At 42.4% G+C, this 20,768-nt stretch overlaps 1 protein-coding gene across 2 annotated transcripts in view; it reads left to right on the forward strand.

The window, feature by feature from the left end:
• The window catches only part of DNAAF11 (dynein axonemal assembly factor 11), a 72,893-nt gene that overhangs the window by 13,167 nt on the left and 38,958 nt on the right, over positions 1–20,768 (forward strand). For both annotated transcript variants that reach the window (XM_055432370.2, XM_055432371.2), the window contains exons 3-5: positions 4,599–4,676; positions 15,702–15,874; positions 19,304–19,530. In XM_055432370.2, coding sequence (XP_055288345.1) covers positions 4,599–4,676; positions 15,702–15,874; positions 19,304–19,530 — 478 coding nt within the window. The remainder of the gene's footprint in view (positions 1–4,598; positions 4,677–15,701; positions 15,875–19,303; positions 19,531–20,768) is intronic.

The raw sequence follows: 20,768 nt of genomic DNA on the forward strand, positions 1-20,768 counted from the left end.
TCCCAGAATCTCCGTTGGTCACAGTTTCCCCATGAGCCAGCCTCAGGCCTGGCCAGATGTTGAAAGGCTCAGGGCGGACTGAACTGGGGGATGGGTTTGTTCAGTTCAGTCACTCAGTCATGTCTGATTCTTTGTGACCCCAAGGACTGCAGCACACCAGCCTTCCCTGTCCATCACCAACTCCCGGAATTTGCTCAGACTCATGTCCATCCAGTCGGTGATGCCATCCTACCATTTCATCCTCTGTCATCCCCTTCTCCTCCTGCCTTCAGACTTTCCCAAGAGTCAGGGTCTTTTCCAATGAGTCAGTTCTTCGCATCTGGTGGCCAAAGTATTGAAGTTTCAGTTTCTCCATCAGTCCTTCCAATGAATATTTAGGACTGATTTCTTTTAGAATTGACTGATTTGATCTCCTTGCAGTCCAAGGGACTCTCGAGAGTCTTCTCCAACACCACAGTTCAAAAGCATCAGTTCTTCAGTGCTTTGCTTTATTTATGGTCCAGCTCTCACATCCATACATGACTACTGGGAAAAAACATAGTTTTGACTATACGGATCTTTGTCGGTAAAGTATGTCTCTGCTTTTTAATATGCTATCTAGGTTGGTCATAACTTTACTTCCAAGGAGCAAGCTTCTTTTAATTTCATGGCTGAAGTCACCATCTGCAGTGATTTTGGAGCCCAGGAAAATAAAGTCCACCACTGTTTCTACTGTTTCCCCATCTATTTGCCATGAAGTGATGGAACCAGATGCCATGATCTTAGTTTTTTGAATGTTGAGTTTTAAGTCAACTTTTTCACTCTCCTCTTTCACTTTCATCAAGAGGCTCTTTAGTTCCTCCTTGCTTTCTGCCATAAGAGTGGTGTCATCTGCATATCTGAGGTTATTGATATTTCTGTCAGTAATGTTGATTCCAGCTTGTGCTTCATCCAGCGCGGCATTTCGCATGGTATACTCTGCATATAAGTTAAATAAGCATTACTTTGCCAACAAAGGTCTGTTTAGTCAAGGCTGTGGTTTTTCTAGTAGTTGTGTATGGATGTGAGAGTTGGACTACAAAGAAAGCTGAGCACCAAAGAACTGATGCTTTTGAACTTTGGTGTTGGAGAAGACTCTTGAGAGTCCCTTGGACTGCAAGGAGATCCAGCCAGTCCATCCTAAAGGAGATCAGTCCTGAGTGTTCATTTGAAGGACCGATGTTGAAGCTGAAACTCCAATACTTTGGCCACCTGATGCAAAGAGCTGACTCATTGGAAAAGACCCTGATGCTGGGAAAGATTGAAGGCGGTAGGAGAAGGGAACGACAGAGGGTGAGATGGTTGGATGGCATCACAGACTCAATGGACATGAGTTTGGATAAACTCCAGGAGTTGGTGATGGACAGGGAGGCCTAGTATGCTGCGGTCCATGGGGTCACAAAGAGTCAGACATGACAGAGCAACTGAACTGAACTGAACTCTGCACATAAGTTAAATAAGCAAGGTGACAGTATACAGCCTTGACGTACTCCTTTCTCAATTTGGAACCAGTCCGTTGTTCCATGTCCAGTTCTAACTGTTGCTTCTTGACCTGAATACAGATTTCTCAGGAGGTAGGTCAGGTGGTCTGGTATTCCCATCTCTTGAAGAATTTTCCACAGTTTGTTGTAATCCACACACTCAAAGGCTTTAGCATAGTCAATGAAACAGAAGTAGATCTTTTTCTAGAATTCTCTTGCTTTTTCAGTGATCCAGCAGATGTTGGCAGTTTGATCTCTAGTTCTTCTGACTTTTCTAAATCCAACTTGAACACCTGGAAGTTCTCAGTTCACATACTGTTGGAGCCTCACTTGGAGAATTTTGAGCATTCCTTTGCTAGCGTGTGAGATGAGTACAATTGTGCGTTGGTTTGAACTTTCTTTGGCGTTGCCTTTCTTTGGGACTGGATTGAGAACTGACCTTTTGTAGTCCTGTGGCCACTGCTGTGTTTTCTGAATCTGCTGGCATGTTGAGTGTAGCACTTTCACAGCATCATTTTTTAGGACTTGAAATGGTTCAGCTGGAATTCCATCACTCTACTAGTTTTGTTTGTAGTGATGCTTAAGACCCACTTGACTTTGGACTCCAGGATGTCTGGCTCTGGGTGAGTGATCACACCATCATGGTTATCTGGGTCATTGAGATCTTTTTTGTACAGTTCTTCTGTGTATTCTTGCCACCTCTTCTTAATATCTTCTGCTTCTATTAAGTCCATTCCGTTTCTGTCCTTTATTGAGCCCATCTTTGCCTGAAATGTTCCCTTGGTATCTCTAATTTTCTTGAAGAGATCACTAGTCTTTCTCATTCTATTGTTTTCCTCTATTTCTTTGCACTGATCACTGAGGAAGGTTTTTTTGTCTCTCCTTGCTATTCTCTGGAACTCTGCATTCAGATAGGTGTATCTTTCCTTTTCTCCTTTGCCTTTCGCTTCTCTTCTTTTCTCAGCTATTTGTAAGACCTCCTCAGACAGCCCTTTTGCCTTTTGCATCTCCTCTTCTTGGGGACGGTTTTAATCACTACCTCTTGTACTACCTTATGAACTTCTGTTCATAGTTCCTCAGGCACTCTATCAGATCTAATCCTTTGGATCTGTTTGTCACTTCCACTGTATAGTTGTAAGGGATTTGATTTGGATCATAAGTGAATGGTCTAGTGGTGGTTGTCCCTACTTTCTTCAATTTAAGCCTGAATTTGGCAATAAGGATCTCATGATCTGAGCCACAGTCAGCTCCTGGGGATGGGTTTGTAGTCTGGTTGTATAGCCTTTGGGTGGGAACTGATCCCAGGATGGTTTGGCCTAGAACACTAACCCCCTGTTCCAGGCACCCAGGAAGCTCTGTATATTTTTCCTTATAGAGATTTTTTTTTTCTAATCAGTTTGGCCCATTGTCCTTGATTTAATTTAATCTAGGAAACCCTTACAAAACAAATCTTAACTTTTCTTCTACAGGTTAGCATTTAGAGGTTATACAGTTTAGCATTTAGAGGGTTATACATATAACAAAAATGGAGAAGGAAAGGTATTTTATTGTACAGTTTTAACAATGATAACTTTATTTCTGTTTGGGGTATGGACTAGATGCTCTATTATAATCTTTGGCACCTAGAGCTCTACATATCTCTGACGATCAAATACTTGGATATTGGTTTGGAACTCTTGTCAGCATCAGTATCACTTAGGATGGTATAATTGCTGAGAGAAGCTTTTTGTTCAAAAATCCTCATTTAAAAAAATGAGTAAACTGAGGCTCGGTGAGGTGAATTTTTATTCTCAAGTCTATGGGAACAAATATGTGATATTTATAAATTTTAGATGAATATTGATGATGATAAAGGTTATGGTTATAAATCATCATATCTGACTGTCATGATATCCCTGGGAAATGGTGCAGAGGAAGTATTAAGTGAGCCTGCCCTGATGCATGTTTCTTAGCAGGGTTTTCTGTATTCATGTTGTCTTAGAAAGGACTCTCCTTTGAAAGTGCAATGTAATGATTTAGTGCCAGACTCTGCAGTCAGATTTCCTGGCTCTGCCACTTAACCTTGAATAACTGGATTAATTTTCTGCACCTTGATGTTCTCATTTGTGTAAGGGAGACAATAGTAGTTTTTACTTCATAGGGTTATTAGGAAGATTAAATGAGATAATATGCAGAATGCTTAGAAAATTGTATGACTTGTAATAAGCGCTCAGCAGTGTAAGCTATGGTATTATTTAAGCTGTTTTTAAAGGGCCCCACCCTCGAGCAATTCCTTATTTATGCTTTTGCTTTGTCTAAATGGGTTTGCATATTTATTTAAAGCCATAATCCTGTATCAGAATGATTTTGACTTCAAGCAAAGGAAAACACAACTCAAAATGACTTAGCCGTGAGGAAATCTATCCTCTAACCCAACTATTAACTCTAGAGACAGGCCAGCCTCCAGGGTTGGTTGGTTGGTTCCTTCTCTCTGCTGCACCAGCCACTGTGGGCTTCATCCTACAGCTGATTCCTTCAGCTTTGCAAGATGACTGCAAGTCAGTAAAGATAGTTTTTCCATTCTCACCTGAAAAATTCCATGGAAAGAGGAACCTGGCAGGCTGTAGTCCAAAGGGTTGCAAAGAGTCAGACAAGACTGAGCGACTGAGCACACACACAAAAGAGATAAAGGAAATTCACAAGCATGAAATACAGGCCATTCTTTCTCCTCTGATCAGGAGTACAGGGTGCACACACCCTCTTCTGTACCACAGTTGCCAGGAGACTGCTCTGGGCAGGTTGACTTAAGCCTGGGCTCCCGAGCTGTCACTACCAAGGAACATGGGATTACAATGCACTTGGCCTGCTTGGTTAAGCCTAACCCCAGAATTAGGGCTGGGTAGAGACAAGAGCAGAACTGGGTTCCCTCAGGAAGAACAGAGGGAGAAATGGATGCTGAGTAGGCAACCAACCATGTCTGATGTACAGATACAGGTTTAGAAAAGCAACATGATTTTGGATAACCTTAATGATTCTTAGATTCTTGTCATTTTCATAACAGATATGCAAAAATGTCTTTTATCTTGAAGGTTAACTAATTCCATTATTTGTGTGTTTCAGAAAATGTTAGCAAACTCAAGAAACTTGAATATTTGAATTTAGCTTTAAACAACATTGAAAAAATTGAAAATCTGGAAGGTAAGAATTTTCTTCTAATAATGTATTAGTAATAAAAATTGATATTTAAAATTAGACTTAAACAGTATTGCTTAAACAGTAGGCAGACTTTTCAAATTAACATTTTTACCTCAGTCTTATATTTGTCATTCTCGTTGGAAAAAGTCAGACGATAGTAAGATACATAAATTCAAAAGTGGGAGTCCCTTTGGCCCCTTCCTAACCCAGCTTCCTTCCCTGAGTCAGCGGTATTAACCCTGTGGTGTATAGAAGGTGGTTTTACTACATTTTGCTTTGTATCAACAGGATCATACTATGAATATTGTTTTCAGAATGAATTTCTTCCATGAAATTGCCTTGGTTTTCTGATATCCAGGAAAGGTGGGGAGGCCTGGGTAATGGAATGATTGTAGACTGAGGTATCCAGCCACTGATCTGCAGATGGACCCTTGGGTGGTTCCAGCGTTTTGCTCTAACAGCTTGGCTGCAACGAGCATCTTTCTACATTGCACTCTGTGTACATGTGTAAATTTTTTTCTAGGGTAGAGTCTTAGAAATAGAATTCCTTGGTTTTAACATGCATAGTTTTGGAAAATATTGTTCCAGATTTCCACTTGTACTGGTGGTCAGTGTGAATACCCATTTTTCCCCCAGCTTCATAATATTTTTTATAAGCAATCTTTTCTTAATGATCAGAAGACATTGTTCTCTAGCAAATTTTAAAATCTGTACCTCACTTATTATTATTGATCTTCCCTATAACCTTTCAGATGTTTATTGAATATTTATATTTTTTCTTCTGTGAATAACTGTTTCATAACTTTTGGCCATTTTCTCTACTGATTTTTCTTCATATGCTCTTATATATTCCAGATATTAATACCTTGTTATATATGTTATAAATCTTTTCTCTTGAGTCTGCTACTTTTGTTTCAATCAAGATGCTGGTATTGTTCAGAAGTCTTATTTTTAAAATGGGTATACTCCAATTTATCAGTCTTTTTCTTTCTTCTTTATGATTTCTGAATACAAATATAGTCCATAAAAGTTCTAAGTTTAATAATTTCATTCTTTGCATGTAATCTCTCTAATGTACTTCAGATTCATCATGTAAATGTTTCTAAATGGAAATATTTGGACCATTCAGTACTTTGAAATTTGAGATATAGTTTATGTAATGGTCTGTGGGGTCACAAAGTCAGACATGACTTAGCGACTTAACAACAACATAAAATTCACTGTCTGAAAATACACGATTCAGTGATTTTTAGTGTATTTGCAAGGTAGTGGACCCATCATCACTATCTAATTCTGGAACATTTTTGTCACCCCCAAAGAAATTCCCGTATTCACTAGCATTCACTCCCCGTTCACCTCCTATCCCAGCCCCTAACAACCCCTCCTCTGCTTTCTGTCTCCATAGATTTTCCCATCCTGAACATGTCATGTAAGTGGAATCAAACAATCTATGGACAATATTTGGTCTTCTGACTTCTTAGCCTAGTGTGTCCAGGGTCCATCCATGTTGTAGGATGCATCAGTACTTAATCCTTTTAAGGGCCGAATAATATTCTAATAATGATAATAATATTCCGAATAATAATAATGATATTCAGTAATATTTCAATACGGATACACCTCATTTTGTTTACCTGTTCATTAGCTGATGCATATTTGAGTTGTGTCCACTTTTTGGTTATTATGAGTATAGCCTCTGTGAACATTAATGTACAAATTTTTGCATAAACATATGTTTTCTGTTAGTTTAGTATACCAAGGAATGGAATTGCTGGGTCATATGGTAACTCTGTGCTTAATTCTATTTTCAGGAACTGCCAAATGTTTTCCAAAGCAATCACACCATTTGCCATTCCCACTAGCAATTTATGAGGCCTCCAGTTTCTCTACATCCTGATGAACACTTGTCATTTTCTGTTTTTATTTAATTTTTGTAGTAGCCATTCTAGTGGGTGTGGAGTGGTATCTCATTGTGGTTCTGATTTGCATTCACCTAAGGAGATCATTCTAGTGGGTGTGGAGTGGTATCTCATTGTGGTTCTGATTTGCATTCACCTAAGGAGAGCTGGTTATATCTTTGAAGACTAAATCTGCAGTTGCTGGGCTGGGGCTTCTAAGTAAGCTCAGCTTTCATCTGATTCTTCAACACTAAACTGTGTGCTCTTCACTGAGGCTCTGATTAGTTTCATAAGTTTCATGAATTCTCTCAAGTTGGTGGATGTGGGCACTTACCAATCGAATTTTATTCTCTTGTGTAATTCTTGAGTAGCTTTTTGCCTTAAAGCCAGGGCATACTAATGAAATGTTGAAGTCCTGATGTGTGCTGGACTCCCTTTGTCTTTTATAAATTGTATGCATCTCTACCCTTGATTCTGTAGCCATAATACTGACAGTGTCCATTTAGCACTGGTGAACCTCTGAAGAAAAGCGTGTCATTACCCTGATACTCCACTCAAGAGATTGACAATGTGTCTTCAGGGCAACTAGTTAATTATGTTTTTCTTCAAATACATACCTCCTTCACTTGGCGGTATTTCTCTTGGCAATATCTCAAGGTGATTAGTTTGAGGAACTTCTCCCCAGGAGACAATTTTTGGTGTTTCTTTTCCATCCTTGTCTTTCCACGGGAATTTGAAGGTATATAGCATCTCATCCGGAGAAGGCAAGCCACTCCAGTACTCTTGCCTAGAAAATCCCATGGATGGAGGAGCCTGGTAGGCTGCAGTCCGTGGGGTCGCTAAGGGTCAGACATGACTGAGCGACTTCACTTTCACTTTTCACTTGCACACATTGGAGAAGGAAATGGCAACCCACTCCAGTGTTCTTGCCTGGAGAATCCCAGGGATGGGGGAGCCTGGTGGGCTTCCGTCTATGGGGTCACACAGAGTCGGACGCAACTAAAGTGACTTAACAGCAGCAGCAGCATCTCATCTTCAGTTCAGTTCAGTTCAGTTCAGTCGCTCAGTCGTGTCCAACTCTCCGCGACCCCATGAATCACAGCACGCCAGGCCTCCCTGTCCATCACCAACTCCCGGAGTTCACTCAAACTCATGTCCACAGAGTCGGTGATGCCATCCAGCCATCTCATTCTCCGTCGTCCCCTTCTCCTCCCGCCCCCAACCTTTCCCAGCATCAGAGTCTTTTCCAGTGAGTCAACTCGTCGCATGAGGTGGCCAAAGTATTGGAGTTTCAGCTTTAGCATCAGTCCCTCCAATGAACATCCAGGATTGATCTCCTTTAGAATGGACTGGTTGGATCTCCTTGCAGAATAAGGGACTCTCAAGAGTCTTCTCCAACACCACAGTTCAAAAGCATTGATTCTTCGGCGATCAGCTTTCTTCACAGTCCAACTCTCACATCCATACATGACCACGGGAAAAACCATTGCCTTGACTAGACGGACCTTGGTTGGCAAAGTAATGTCTCTGCTTTTTAATATACTATCAAGGTTGGTCATAACTTTCCTTCCAAGGAGCAAGCGTCTTTTAATTTCATGGCTGCAATCAGCATCTGCAGTGATTTTGGAGCCCAAAAAAACAAAGTCATCTTCACTCTAACAAAATCACAATAACTACCTTGAATTTGATTGAGAGCAGGGTTATTAATTTCCAGGACTTTATCATCTCTTCTCAATTGGCTTCCCAGGTGGTGATAGTGGTAAAGAACCCTCCTGCCAGTGCAGGAGACATGAGAGATACAGGTTTAATCCCTGGGTCGGGAAGATCCCCTGAAGAAGGAAATGGCAACCCACTCCAGTATTCTTGCCTGGAGAATGCCATGGACAGAGGAGCCAGGCTGGCTACAGTCCATAGGGTTACAAAGAGTTGGACACAACTGAAGCAATTTAGCATGTCATATCTCATTTCAGGGTTTAATCCCAAGGGTGGCATGATCCAAATATATCGTGTTTGGGAATATCCAATCATATCATTCTTTTTGACCTATATATTCAGTGCTATTTTAGGTACCATAGGGGATTCAGGATGTATAAGTATAGGTGAAGAAGTGATTCTGGGTATTTTGGAGGCAAAATAAAGTACCCAAGTGGGTTTGAAACACTAAAAAAAAATGTTATCAGAAACATTCTATACCATGGGATTCTGGGAAGCTTGTGGATTTTTCAAGTTTTTTAAAAAATTTATTGAAGTATAGATGACTTACAAGGTGGTGTTAATTTCTGCTGTACAGCAAAGTGATTCAATATATAGATAGATATATAGACACATAGATAAACATTCTTTTCTATATTTTTTCCATTATGGTTTATCACAGGATACTGAATACAGTTCCCTGTGATATACAATAGGACCTTGTTGTTTATCCATTCTATATATAATAGTTTGCTTCTCCTAATCCCTAACTCCCAATCAATCTGTTCCACACTTGCATAACTCTATTCTCTATTTCTTTGAGTCCATTTCTATTGTATAAATAAGTTAATTTGTGTCATTTTAGATTCCACATACGAGTGATATCATATGGCATTTGTCTTTCTTTCTGACTTACTTCACCTAGTATAATAACCTCTGGGTTTATCCATGTTGCTACAGGTGGCATCATTTCCTTCTTTTTTAGGGCCGAGTAATGCAGATATGCCAGAGAAGGCAATGGCACCCCACTCCAGTACTCTTGCCTGGAAAATCCCATGGATGGGGGAGCCTGTTGGGCTGCCATCTATGGGGTCGCACAGAGTTGGACACGACTGAAGCGACTTAGCAGCAGCAGCAGCAAGGAGATCCATTGGAGAAGGCAGTGGCAAGCCACTCCAGTACTGTTGCCTGGAAAATCCCATGGATGGAGGAGCCTGGTAGGCTGCAGTCCATGGGGTCGCTAAGAGTTGGACCCGACTGAGCAACTTCACTTTCACTTTCACACACTGGAGAAGGAAATGGCAACCCACTCCAGTGTTCTTGCCTGGAGAATCCCAAGGACGGGGGAGCCTGGTGGGCTTCCGTCTGTGGGGTCACGCAGAGTCGGACACGACTGAAGTGACTTAGCAGCAGCAGCAGCAGCAGCAAGGAGATCCATTGTTCATTGGAAGGACTGATGCTGAAACTGAAGCTCTAATACTCTGACCACCTCATGCGACGAGTTGACTCACTGGAAAAGACTCTGGTGCTGGGAGGGATTGGGGGCGGGAGGAGATGGGGACGACAGAGAATGAGATGGATGGATGGCATCACCAACTCAATGGACATGAGTTTGAGTGAACTCTGGGAGCTGGTGATGGACAGGGAGGCCTGGCGTGCTGTGATTCATGGGGTCGCAAAGAGTCGGACACGACTGAGCCGACTGAACTGAACTGAACTGAAAGGAGATCAATCCTGCTTGTTCTTTGGAAGGACTGATGCTAAAGCTGAAACTCCAATACTTTGGCCACCTCATGAGACAAGTTGACTCGCTGGCAAAGACTCTGATGCTGGGAGGGATTGGGGGGCGGAAGGAGAAGGGGACGACAGAGAATGAGATGGCTGGATGGCATCACCGACTTGATGGACATGAGTTTGAGTTAACTCCAGGAGTTGGTGATGGACAGGGAGGCCTGGTGTGCTGTGATTCATGGGGTCGCAAAGAGTCGGACACAACTAAGCGACTGAACTGAACTGAATGACTGAACTGAACTGAATGAGTTTGGGCATTTTTTAAAATGTGCTTATTGGCCATTTGTGTATCTTCCTTGGAGAAATCTTCTTTATTCAAAAATCTTTGCCCATTTTCTAGCCTAGTTATTTGTTGTTCAACTGTTGAATTTTAAGACTTATTTTTATGTTTTGAATGCTAGAGTCCAATCAAATAAATGATTTGTTGATATATTCTCCCATTTTGTGGGTTTTCTTGTCGACTTCCTCATTGGTGCTCTTTGGAACCCAGTGGTTCTTTCTTCTTAAATAACTTCATTGAGGTTTAATTGATGTACAGAAAACTGCACCTGCTTAATGTATACAGTTTGTTGAGTTTGAACCTATGCACACACACGTGATGCCATCACCACAGTCAAGATAACAGGCATGTCCCCCACCTATTTTCTCTCATCTCCACTAGAACCTCCTTTAACCTAGCGGAACCTCCTTTAACCTAGTGGAACCTCCTTTCATCTAGTAGAACCTCCTGCTAGATTGATCTTCCATGTCGCTTCACCTGTACTCCTTATTTAAACGGCACTGTCTTATTGTTCTATGTTCTGGGAGGTTTCCTGTGTTCCTCTGGAGGCTTCTATTTTGTGCTGTTATTTTTTTTCCCCTTGGTGTCTCTTAACGCTCAGTGTCTGCTAAAACTGCAAAGGGTTTGGTTGATTAGGTGCCTGTGTGGGCTTACTCTGCAGTTGTGAGGTTGTGTTTACGCATCCAGCCTCTTGCCTGGCTGGCAGTACCTCGTGGACTTGGTGCAAGTGGGCAGGGGCATGGAGCAGACAAGCTGCTCTCCCGACTCTCCTCCTGTCTGCCAAGAGCTACAGTTAGGAGGACATTGCTTAGGTTATGTTGGGTTTTAGCCTATTTGTCTCACAGTGTTGACATTGGTATTTCAATGGCCATCGAGGTTGTGTATCAATAAAGACATAAATATTCGTCATACATTTTTAATGCTCATCCCCAAAACCTACAGTGTCATCACTAAGAAAGCCCCCAAACCATCATCAGTGCTGGAGCTGAGATGGTTCTTCCCACTACTGGCATCTTTCTGCCTTAGGAATGGGGCCTTTGCTTCCTCTCAGATACCGCCCTCCAGCCTGATTACCATGGTCTCACGTGAACGCAGGAAATAACAAAATCTGCCTTATATCTATGTTCTGTAGTAGTGAAGTGTCAGTCTACGATGTCGGAGAAAGAAGTAAACTCTCACTCTCAGTTGGCTTGTCCAGGGCTTGTTCTTTTTCTTAGCAAAGAATCCGAAAGGAGGTGGAGAGTTCTGGGGTTTGTGGTATGTGTTGGCCACGGACCACTAGAGGGCAGCATTGTCACTGTTGTCTTTGAGCTTTGGGCGCTTGGTCTGCAGTGGACTCTTCCTCATTTGGTGCTCTGCTTTCCAGCTCTAAAACAGATGCACTGGGCTCAGGGTTGCCTGGGGAGTTGGGCAGTAGGGAGGGATGGGTGCCTTATCTTTAGGCAAATGTCTACTTTTTGTTTAATTTAAATGTTTGAGGTAGAGATGAATGTGTATATACTCAGCTCACCTACTTGAGTCAATCTCAGTGTAATCTTAAACGTAAGCTGGATTTTTGTTTGTTCATTTTGCTGGACGGCAAACCATAACTGTATCCCTCTTTCTTTTTTCTTATTGTGAATTCACCAGGATAGAATCAAGTGCCTATTTTTTCCACCGCTCCTCCTCACCTACCCTAACCTGGGAAGATGGGAGGGGCTTCTGTGAGTGTCAGCTCTCCCCCCTGGGAAATCACCATGTTGGTTTCAGTGACATTCAGACCCCTGTGGGTCATTGAGCTGGATCTTCTCAGCACAGACGATAAAGGGTGGGGCTCAGTTGAAGGCAGGGGTACCCTAACTCCAAAGAGGAGGCTTTCTCTGGCTGGCTAGTTCAGCAGGAATTGTTCTTTCAAATGGCAGATGTGGCTTAATTGCTTATGTGTAAGCCTAGCAGAAGAAAAATTAAGATTCATCACTTTGAAAAACATAATGAACATTTGGAGGGTTCTGCATCTACAAAATTACAGCAAAATCCAAAAATTATCTGAATTTTTTAGTTTGTTGGAGTCTTCCAAATGTCAGTCTTTTCTTATATGGAAGAAAATATTGTTAAAATATCTCGCAAGTGTCCCAAAGTAAACTTAAGAAATACCAGGCAACCTGTATCTGAAGCCAGACTACCACTGATATATCCTTTACACTTCACAAAATCCATCTAACATTTTGCTAATATAAGCAAACTTACAGGCATAGAGATATAAACTTAATTATATTTGCCTAGTTTCATATTCATTCTTCATATAATGACTGAGTTCACATTATTATGATTTAATGACTAAATTATCAAGTATATCGATGTGTTTTAAGTAACTGTTTATTGTCTTTAACTATGTTTGCTCTTGTGAATAGAACTGTTCTGAACAGTTTTTTACAAATTACCTGTTCCCAGGTGATGTATTTGACCAGGACCTTTTCTTCCCCAATGAAATTCTGGATCAAGAGGAAAAAGAAACACCTAAGAGTCTATTTTATGTATTGATAAGTTGAATGCTAAAAAAAAATTTTTATATGATAACCTTGCAAATATATTAAAAATTCAGTTTTGAAGATAAGAAGTTATTGAGTTTCCTTCACATATGTAGCTGAATCGTGAATATATGAAAGTGTTGAGTTGTTCTTGTGTATTTTAGATATTCATCTTTTTAATAATTCATATTTTACCTTAGTAATACACACGCAGTTTCAAAAGTCAAAGTGATACAGTCAGATACAAACTGAATGGTGTTGACATCAATAAAGTCTAGACATCAAGAAGGCAGAAAAGCTGTTTTGAGGAGTAGAAAGTGAAAGAAAATGTGGAGAATTCAGTCTGGACATGTGGAATGTGGAATGTCTTGCAGACATGTAGAAACAGGAGTGTGTTCAGTTGGATGGTAGATATGGGTTTCTTGTTTGGGAGTCATCAGAATCTGGGGTTAGTAAAACCAGTGAACATGACTGTTGTCATCAGGACCATAAGGAGAGGGGAGTATTGGGTCATTGATAGAAATCTGGGTTATATCACCACTGATGGGGTGGAAAAGCCTGTAAAAGATCAAGAGGAATAGATGACATTATAAAGGAGAACACGGAGAGAGTGGTATCCCTGTTTCAAGACAGTTGGGGGATTCAAGGGACAGTCCATGGTCGGTCCTGCCATATGCAAACAGACTCTTCGAGTGACATAGTGTATTGAAGAGGGTCTATTAGATCTGTCAGTGGGACTGTCTTTGGTCACCTTTAGAGGAGCAAGTCTACTGGAATGGTAGAATGTTGGGGTGGAAGCCAGCTACTGTGGGCAGAGCCCACGGGGATTGAGATGGAAGAACCAGTGACTGTAGAGTCCAGGTGGCTTGTGATGTCTCAGTGGGCGTTGCCTGCCTACCTCTGAGTCCTGCCGACCTCTTGAGATGCGCTTCTTGGTGCCTTTGCACATTAAAATTTCTTTTTCTGCCATTCTCTTCTTTTTCTTCACACTGCACATAAGTTTAAAGTGAAAAACCATGGGTACTTTTTTATCACTTTATCCTGAAGACCTGGGTCAGCAACTTATACATAGGTACCCAGTAACTGCTGAATAGATGGATGGATGAATAGAGGGTAAGAATCTATATCTGGAAGCGCTAAGTTAGAACTAACTTACTTGGAAGAGACTGGCTTTGGGTATGACTAGAGAGGAGGGACAGGTGGGATTCTAGACAAGGTGGAGACAGGTGCTAGGATCAATAAGCGGGTGAGAACACTATCATTCAGTGGGATTGGCTCCATCATACAGCCTCTAGAAACGAGAGGCACCTTGCCATCGGCGACACGATTGCAGAGCTATGAACCAATCTGAATCAGGTTGAATTCAGAACCAATCTGGTTCATATTGGTGAAGTTAATACAAGGTATCAGGAACCAAAGTTTACCCTAAGTTTTATAGCCACAGAACAATGACAGAAAAGCAGTGTATCATCAGGAAGCCTGTAGGAAAAGTGGAGTATGTAAGTTTGAAGAAATGAGCATGGAGCAAGGTAGAACTGGGTTGTCGACTGGCGATGGTTCTCTAGATATTGACGCCTACCAAGTCTGCCATATTAATCCAGCACCCGTGAGCCAGTCACACGGGGAGACAGCCTTCTGTGCATCTCTCCCGCAGGGCCGCCGTAGAAACAAGGTCAGGTCTTCTCTGGCTGGTAGTGAGAAACGGTAAACTCACTGCTCATGGAAACTGTAGGCACATGTGCTAAGAAGCCACACGTGAACCAGGCAGGTGATAATTGGGCTGGTTCTCATCCGAGCTCATGGTTATCAACGCTTCCTAAGTGGCAGGCACTGTGCTAAGTACTTCACATGAATCGTCTTTTATTGTCTTCACAAGCATCTCTGAATCGGGTACCAGTACTATTATAACTGCAGCTGAGAAGACTGAGGCTTGTGACTTTTGCAAAATCACACAGCAAGGACGTGTCAGAGCTAGGACTTGAACTCAGGTCTGTCGAATTCCAAGGTCTCCACTCCCAGCTACCCAGTGCTCGTGGAATTCAGATGAGTCAATTCAGACTTGAAATTGATTCAGGTTTCTATATCATCTGGCTATCTCTGTGATACGGTCGGGTGGGTCACATTTACTCCAGAGTCTGCTCAGTGACTCCTTCTTTTTCTGTCATCCCTCTGAGGACCACACTCGTATTCATTAGTTATTAGCGCCTTCGGTTCAGTGCTCGGTGGTCTTGGAGCTGTTGTGTCTCTTTGGTGACTTTATAAAGATGAATTCTGAGGCTTGATTTTGTGGAATGCCTTCTCTTTGGGGGAATTCCCGCCATCACCCTTTGCGCTGAGATGAGTCCTAACCACTGTACCTGGTAAAATTCTCAGGCCCACAGATTCCAGTGCCTTCTAAAGAGACCTTTGTTCTGATGCAGCGCCCACCCCAGCAGCAGCTTGGACCTGACTTTCTTCACCCCAGTTAGTAACTGAATCCAAATGTCTGCAGATATGGGCAGGAAGAGGATTTCCTGCAACCTGAGGGACTCAGGGATTGAAAGTAAAGGGAGACACAGAAAAGTGAATCAGGACTGAGCCTTTTTTTTAACATTAAAATTTTTATTTATTTTAACTGGAGGATAAGTACTTTACAACGTTGTGGTAGTTTTTGCCATACATCGACATGAATCAGCCACAGTCATGCATATACCCCTCCCTCCTGACCCCCACTCCCTCCCCACCCCATCCTTGGTCAGCAGTGCAGTTAGTGAACAGACTTCAAATACCTGCCGCTGTTTCTTCTGTGATGTGCTGCTGTACACGTTTTAGTACCTGGGTGATTTTTTGGGCTTTGCTTTCTTTTCCTTTCTCCCACCAGGCTGTGAAGGGCTGACAAAACTTGACTTGACGGTGAATTTCATCGGAGAGCTGAGCAGTGTTAAAACGCTTCAAGGCAACATCCACCTGAAGGAGCTCTTCCTCATGGGAAACCCCTGTGCTGACTTTGACGGCTACAGACAGTTCGTGGTGGCAACTCTTCAGCAGCTTAAGGTACACTTTATCTCCATGATACGAAATTCTCAGAAAAAAATGAAAACAAGCAACTACACGGTGATTCCTGATTTATTCCCAGTGTTTTCAGAGAATGTGTTGTTTTAGAGAACGGAATATTCCAGAAAAATCAAAATGAATTCTTTGGCTCACTGAACTTTAAAAAAATTTTTAATAACTCTAATAAAGTTTGGAAAAATAAACAGGCATATTTTTCTCCTTTCTCATTCAGAATACACAGAGTTGAACTGAACTTTCTTGATGAGTTCAAGTCATTGTTACAGAGGGCGTGCATTATTACTAAGAGCTCACCAAAAATCTCAGGGCTTTTGAGGTGGCTACGTGGGCTCCATCCCTGGGTCAGGAAGATCCCCTGGAGGAGGAAATGGCAACCCACTCCAGTATTCTTGCCTGGAGAATCCCATGGACAGAGGAGCCTGGGTGGGCTACAGTCCATGTGGTCACATAGAATTGGACACTTCTGAGTGAGTTCATACTCTAAAACTCCTGTGTCTTTTTCTTTTTAACTATTGCTTTTTATTAACTCACTCATTATGTTAATTCTCGCGCTCTCATATGGTTTGGAATACTTAGGGTTCATGTTCACTGCTTCCCACCCCCACCGTCCCCCTGCCCAAGTACCCCATTCGGTAGGTCTGATGGGCACCCAAGAGTCTGCATTCAGAACGGGCTCTCAGGTGACTCTGATGCCGCTGGTCCAGGGACCTCATTTGAGAACTGCTACTCTATGTGTTAATCTCTGCTGCCGCATCTCCCCATATCTGATAATTTTGCAAACCAGGAAACAACACACGGTTTCTAGAGAAATCCTACACCCGAGAACATTTAAGTAGTACTATTAATGTTTATGTGTTATAACTCCAAGAGCTCCTGACCTGCATGTGCTGGTCTGAAACCTCGAGACTTCTCCAGTGAAGTGTGGAACAGGCCTCCATACACAGAGGGCAAGGAGAGACCAGAGAAAGGGGCAGCCTCTCTGGAGACAGACTGGCAGGTGGCGGGTCTAATAAGCAAGGAAGCTTCCTTACCAAGCTTGTTCTGGGCAACAAGACGAGTAGGGGTCTGTACCCGCCAGCTAGAACTCACAGGTTTGTAGAGAGGCCTTAACTGGGTTCAGTCCAGAGGGTCTCAACAGAAGCTTCCGCTCTCAAGGCTGAACCCCTAGAACAGCTCCTAGTGTGGGAACGATGAGCAGAACATACCTTGCAGGACAGGGGAGGGGTGAGGAGCCTGTGATCGCCCAGGTCCAGCTCGCAGGCCAGTAGTTGCATTCTCTCGGTGACCTGCGCCCCCAGCAGCGGGAGCAGCATTTTGCCCCTGCACAGAGAGATGTGTGGAGGCCCTGGCTTTCTCCCAGGCCTTGTCCTTCATTCTCAGAGGACATTTGTGTTTAGACTGCTGTCTTCTGTGTAGGCAAAATTGCTGAATTAATAGAACACATTTTTTTTCCTAATGTAAAATGTCTTTGATTAAAAGAATAAGCGACTCAGATAATTGAATCTAGAACATATATTTAGAATGAGTGATATAGTAGCTCAGACATCGTCCAGGTCAGTCATCATTTACAAGCACTTACTGAAAAAATGAACTGATGAGAAGCAGAATTTTAGAGACAGGGATGCTACGCGCCCTCTCCCAGGAAGGGTGTGGGGCCATCATCCCAGCTGGGCCTGGTCAGCCCCACAGTGTTGGGCTAGGGGTGTGTGAGCCATCAGACAGGAGACTGAATCCTGGGTCAGGGCTGTTCCAGGGGCTCGGGACACAGCATCTCTGATGCTCCTGGACCCTTGCAGGGAGGTGATTAGAAGCATCCTGAGATGAGGGAGCCTGGCCTTGGAAAGCTGGGGCTCCTTGTTTAAGGTGACACACCTGACAAGTGGCCCCAGTGGGATCTGAACCTCCAAGCCTACCGTTCTCACAGTAACCACACTCCCTGCTTCTCTCTGGGTTAATGTACAGGTCTCAGGTCAAGTCTTTCCTTTCAGAAAGACTGTTGTGATTCAGCTGCTACAACAGGCAACAGCCTCTCTTCAAAAAATGGTACTCATAAATGTGTTTGCTGCTAAGTCACTTCAGTCGTGTCCGACTCTGTGTGACCCCATAGACGGAAGCCCACCAGGCTCCCCCGTCCCTGGGATTCTCCAGGCAAGAACACTGGAGTGGGTTGCCATTTCCTTCTCCAATGTGTGAAAGTGAAAAGTGAAAGTGAAGTCGCTCAGTCGTGTCCGACCCTTAGCGACCCCATGGACTGCAGCCTACCAGGCTCCTCCATCCATGGGATTTTCTAGGCAAGAGTACTGGAGTGGCTTGCCATTGCCTTCTCCGATAAATGTGTTTACTAGTATTTATAAATTGGCTGATGAGCTTCAGAATCTTTTTTGTTTTAATCGAGGGAAAATTGCTTTACAATGATGTGTTCCATACAACACCATGAGTCAGTCATAATCAGTCATATCCCCACCCTCGTGGGCCTCCCCAGCCCATCCCTCCCCACCCCTCTAGGTCATCACAGAGCGCTGACCTGAGCTCCCTGTGCTGTGCAGCAGCTTCCCACTGGCTGTCTGTTTTACACATGGTAGCGAAGGAAATGGCAACCCACTCCAGTGTTCTTGCCTGGAGAATCCCAGGGACGGCAGAGACTGGTTGGCTGCCATCTATGGGGTCGCACAGAGTCGGACACGACTGAAGCGACTTAGCAGCAGCAGCAGCAGCAGCGTATATGTCAATGCTGCTCTCCCAGTCCATCCCACCCTCCCTTCCCCCAGCGTGTCCACAAGTACATTCTGTACATCTGTGTCTCCCTTCCTTTGCTGCAAATAGATTCATCAGTACATACCATTTCATTGAAAGCTTGTTATCTACTTTGACAAGAGTTATCCTAACAGATGTCTTATTTCCTAGGGCTATGATAACAAAATTCTGCAAACAGGGTAGCTTGAACATCAGGAATTTATCTCGTTGTTCTGAAGGCTACAAGTTGTAGATCAAGGCGTGGGTTGGTTCCTGGGCCCATTTGCATTAGAGCTCAGTTTTGTGTAATATACAAGGCCCTTTCTCATAGAGAGCATTTGGGACTTCACCTGAGATTTTGAAATTCTTAACACAATGAGCAGTTATAAAATTGATATATTTTGAGAGCTTGTCATTAATAATCAGTTTCCACAGAAGACCTACTTATTGTTATTACCAGTAAAGATGCTTTGTAAACTGTATTAATTGTGTGAAGTAAAACACTGATTTAGATCAAAGTTCCTGACATTTCCCATTCATTACTTTGCTTTCAACTCCGTATCCGTGTGTATTATTTATTATTTCTAGTCTTGCAGGTAAGGTTCTCTTGGGCTCATTCAGATTGCAACTTCGGGATAAATGCACTGTGTTGGCTGACTTTTTTTGTTGTTGTTCCAGTGGTTGGATGGTAAAGAAATCGAGCGTTCAGAAAGGATTCAGGCATTACAGAACTTCCCATTAGTTGAACAACAAATCAGAGAGCAGGAGACAGCTTACTGTCTTAAGCGAGCCAAGGACAAGGAAGAGGCTCAGCGGAAACTGAAGGAGGAGGAAGACAAAGGCAAGATGCAGAGAAGTCACACAGGCTCTGCTGGACACTGGCACATGGACATCAGCGCTACCCTGTGGGTAAATGGAGTGTGCTTTCTGGTTAACTTATGTTAAAAGCAAAACTTTTGTTGAAAAGTTCTCAAGGTGTTTACAGTGCCACTTAGAGTCCAGATGATTGATTTGAAGAATAAATTATGATGTGAATTTTGGGGAAGACCATGTATGATCATCCCATTGTTTGTGACCATTCCGTGAGGTTTTCTTCCCTTGAGGAGGTTGCGGGCAGAGCCTTTATAAACTAGCGGCTTTAATTCTCATCTAAAATTATCCTCAGAAAAATCTCTCTGAAAGATGCACAGGAAAGCTGAATTAGCAGGTGTACTTTGATTTATAAAGTAGGAATATTTTAGAAAAGTTAAATGCAAATCATGTTATTATAAATTGAGCAATTTTGATTGCATAAGATGTTCTGTTTTGTGAATTATATAATGAATGCATTTTTAATGTGATTAATATGCCCCTAATTGGTCGTTTTTACAAACATGAATTTTTCATGCTTTCTTATTTTAAGGAAATTGCAACTGTAGTCAGTTGATTTGATTCCATACAATGAAATCTTTCAATATTTTGATAACAGAATCTCTTAAACTTGGGAAAATAATAATTATAATGTATTTCAGATAAACATAAATGTTAAAAAAATAAATAGGCAGCTATAGCTATTGTGTGCGCCACCAGCCATACTTATTGAATGTTAATAGTTGGCATGTTTGCCATTTTTTTTTTTAATAAATAGAATATCGATGGAGAAGCTCCTTCAGTATTTATCCCCCATCCCTCTCCTCCTTTCATCGCGTGGCGTCCACCATTCTAAAGTCAGTACTTTAGTGGTGTTTGGTATAATGTTGATCCCACTGCATTGTCGTATATTTACCACATAATTATGTGGTACTTAATACTGCTTAACCAGGAGTGGTTTTATGTTGCGTTTTTAATTTAGCATGAGTGATATCTTTCTACAGCTTTGTTTTTCATTCAGTATTACGTTTTTGCTCTTTACACATATGAAGACACGTAAGACGAGTTCTTTCATTCTAGCTGTGGAATAAAATTCCATCGACTGAATGAATCACCATTTATCCCAGAGTGGGCATTCACAATATTTGACAGTGAGTAACTCTTTGGCCTGGACAGATGAGAATAAGCACCAGCTCCAGCAATCTGTGTGACCCGAGTTTGAGAACATAGGAAGGAAGGAGGGAGGAAGCGGAGGAAAGGAGTGGGGTGGGAGGAGGGTCAGCTGAAGATCAGC

Source organism: Moschus berezovskii, chromosome 16, assembly GCF_049115385.1.
Source record: "Moschus berezovskii isolate FMDL1 chromosome 16, NW_MosBer_1.0, whole genome shotgun sequence".
In the NCBI taxonomy this organism is placed as follows: Eukaryota; Metazoa; Chordata; class Mammalia; order Artiodactyla; family Moschidae; genus Moschus; species Moschus berezovskii.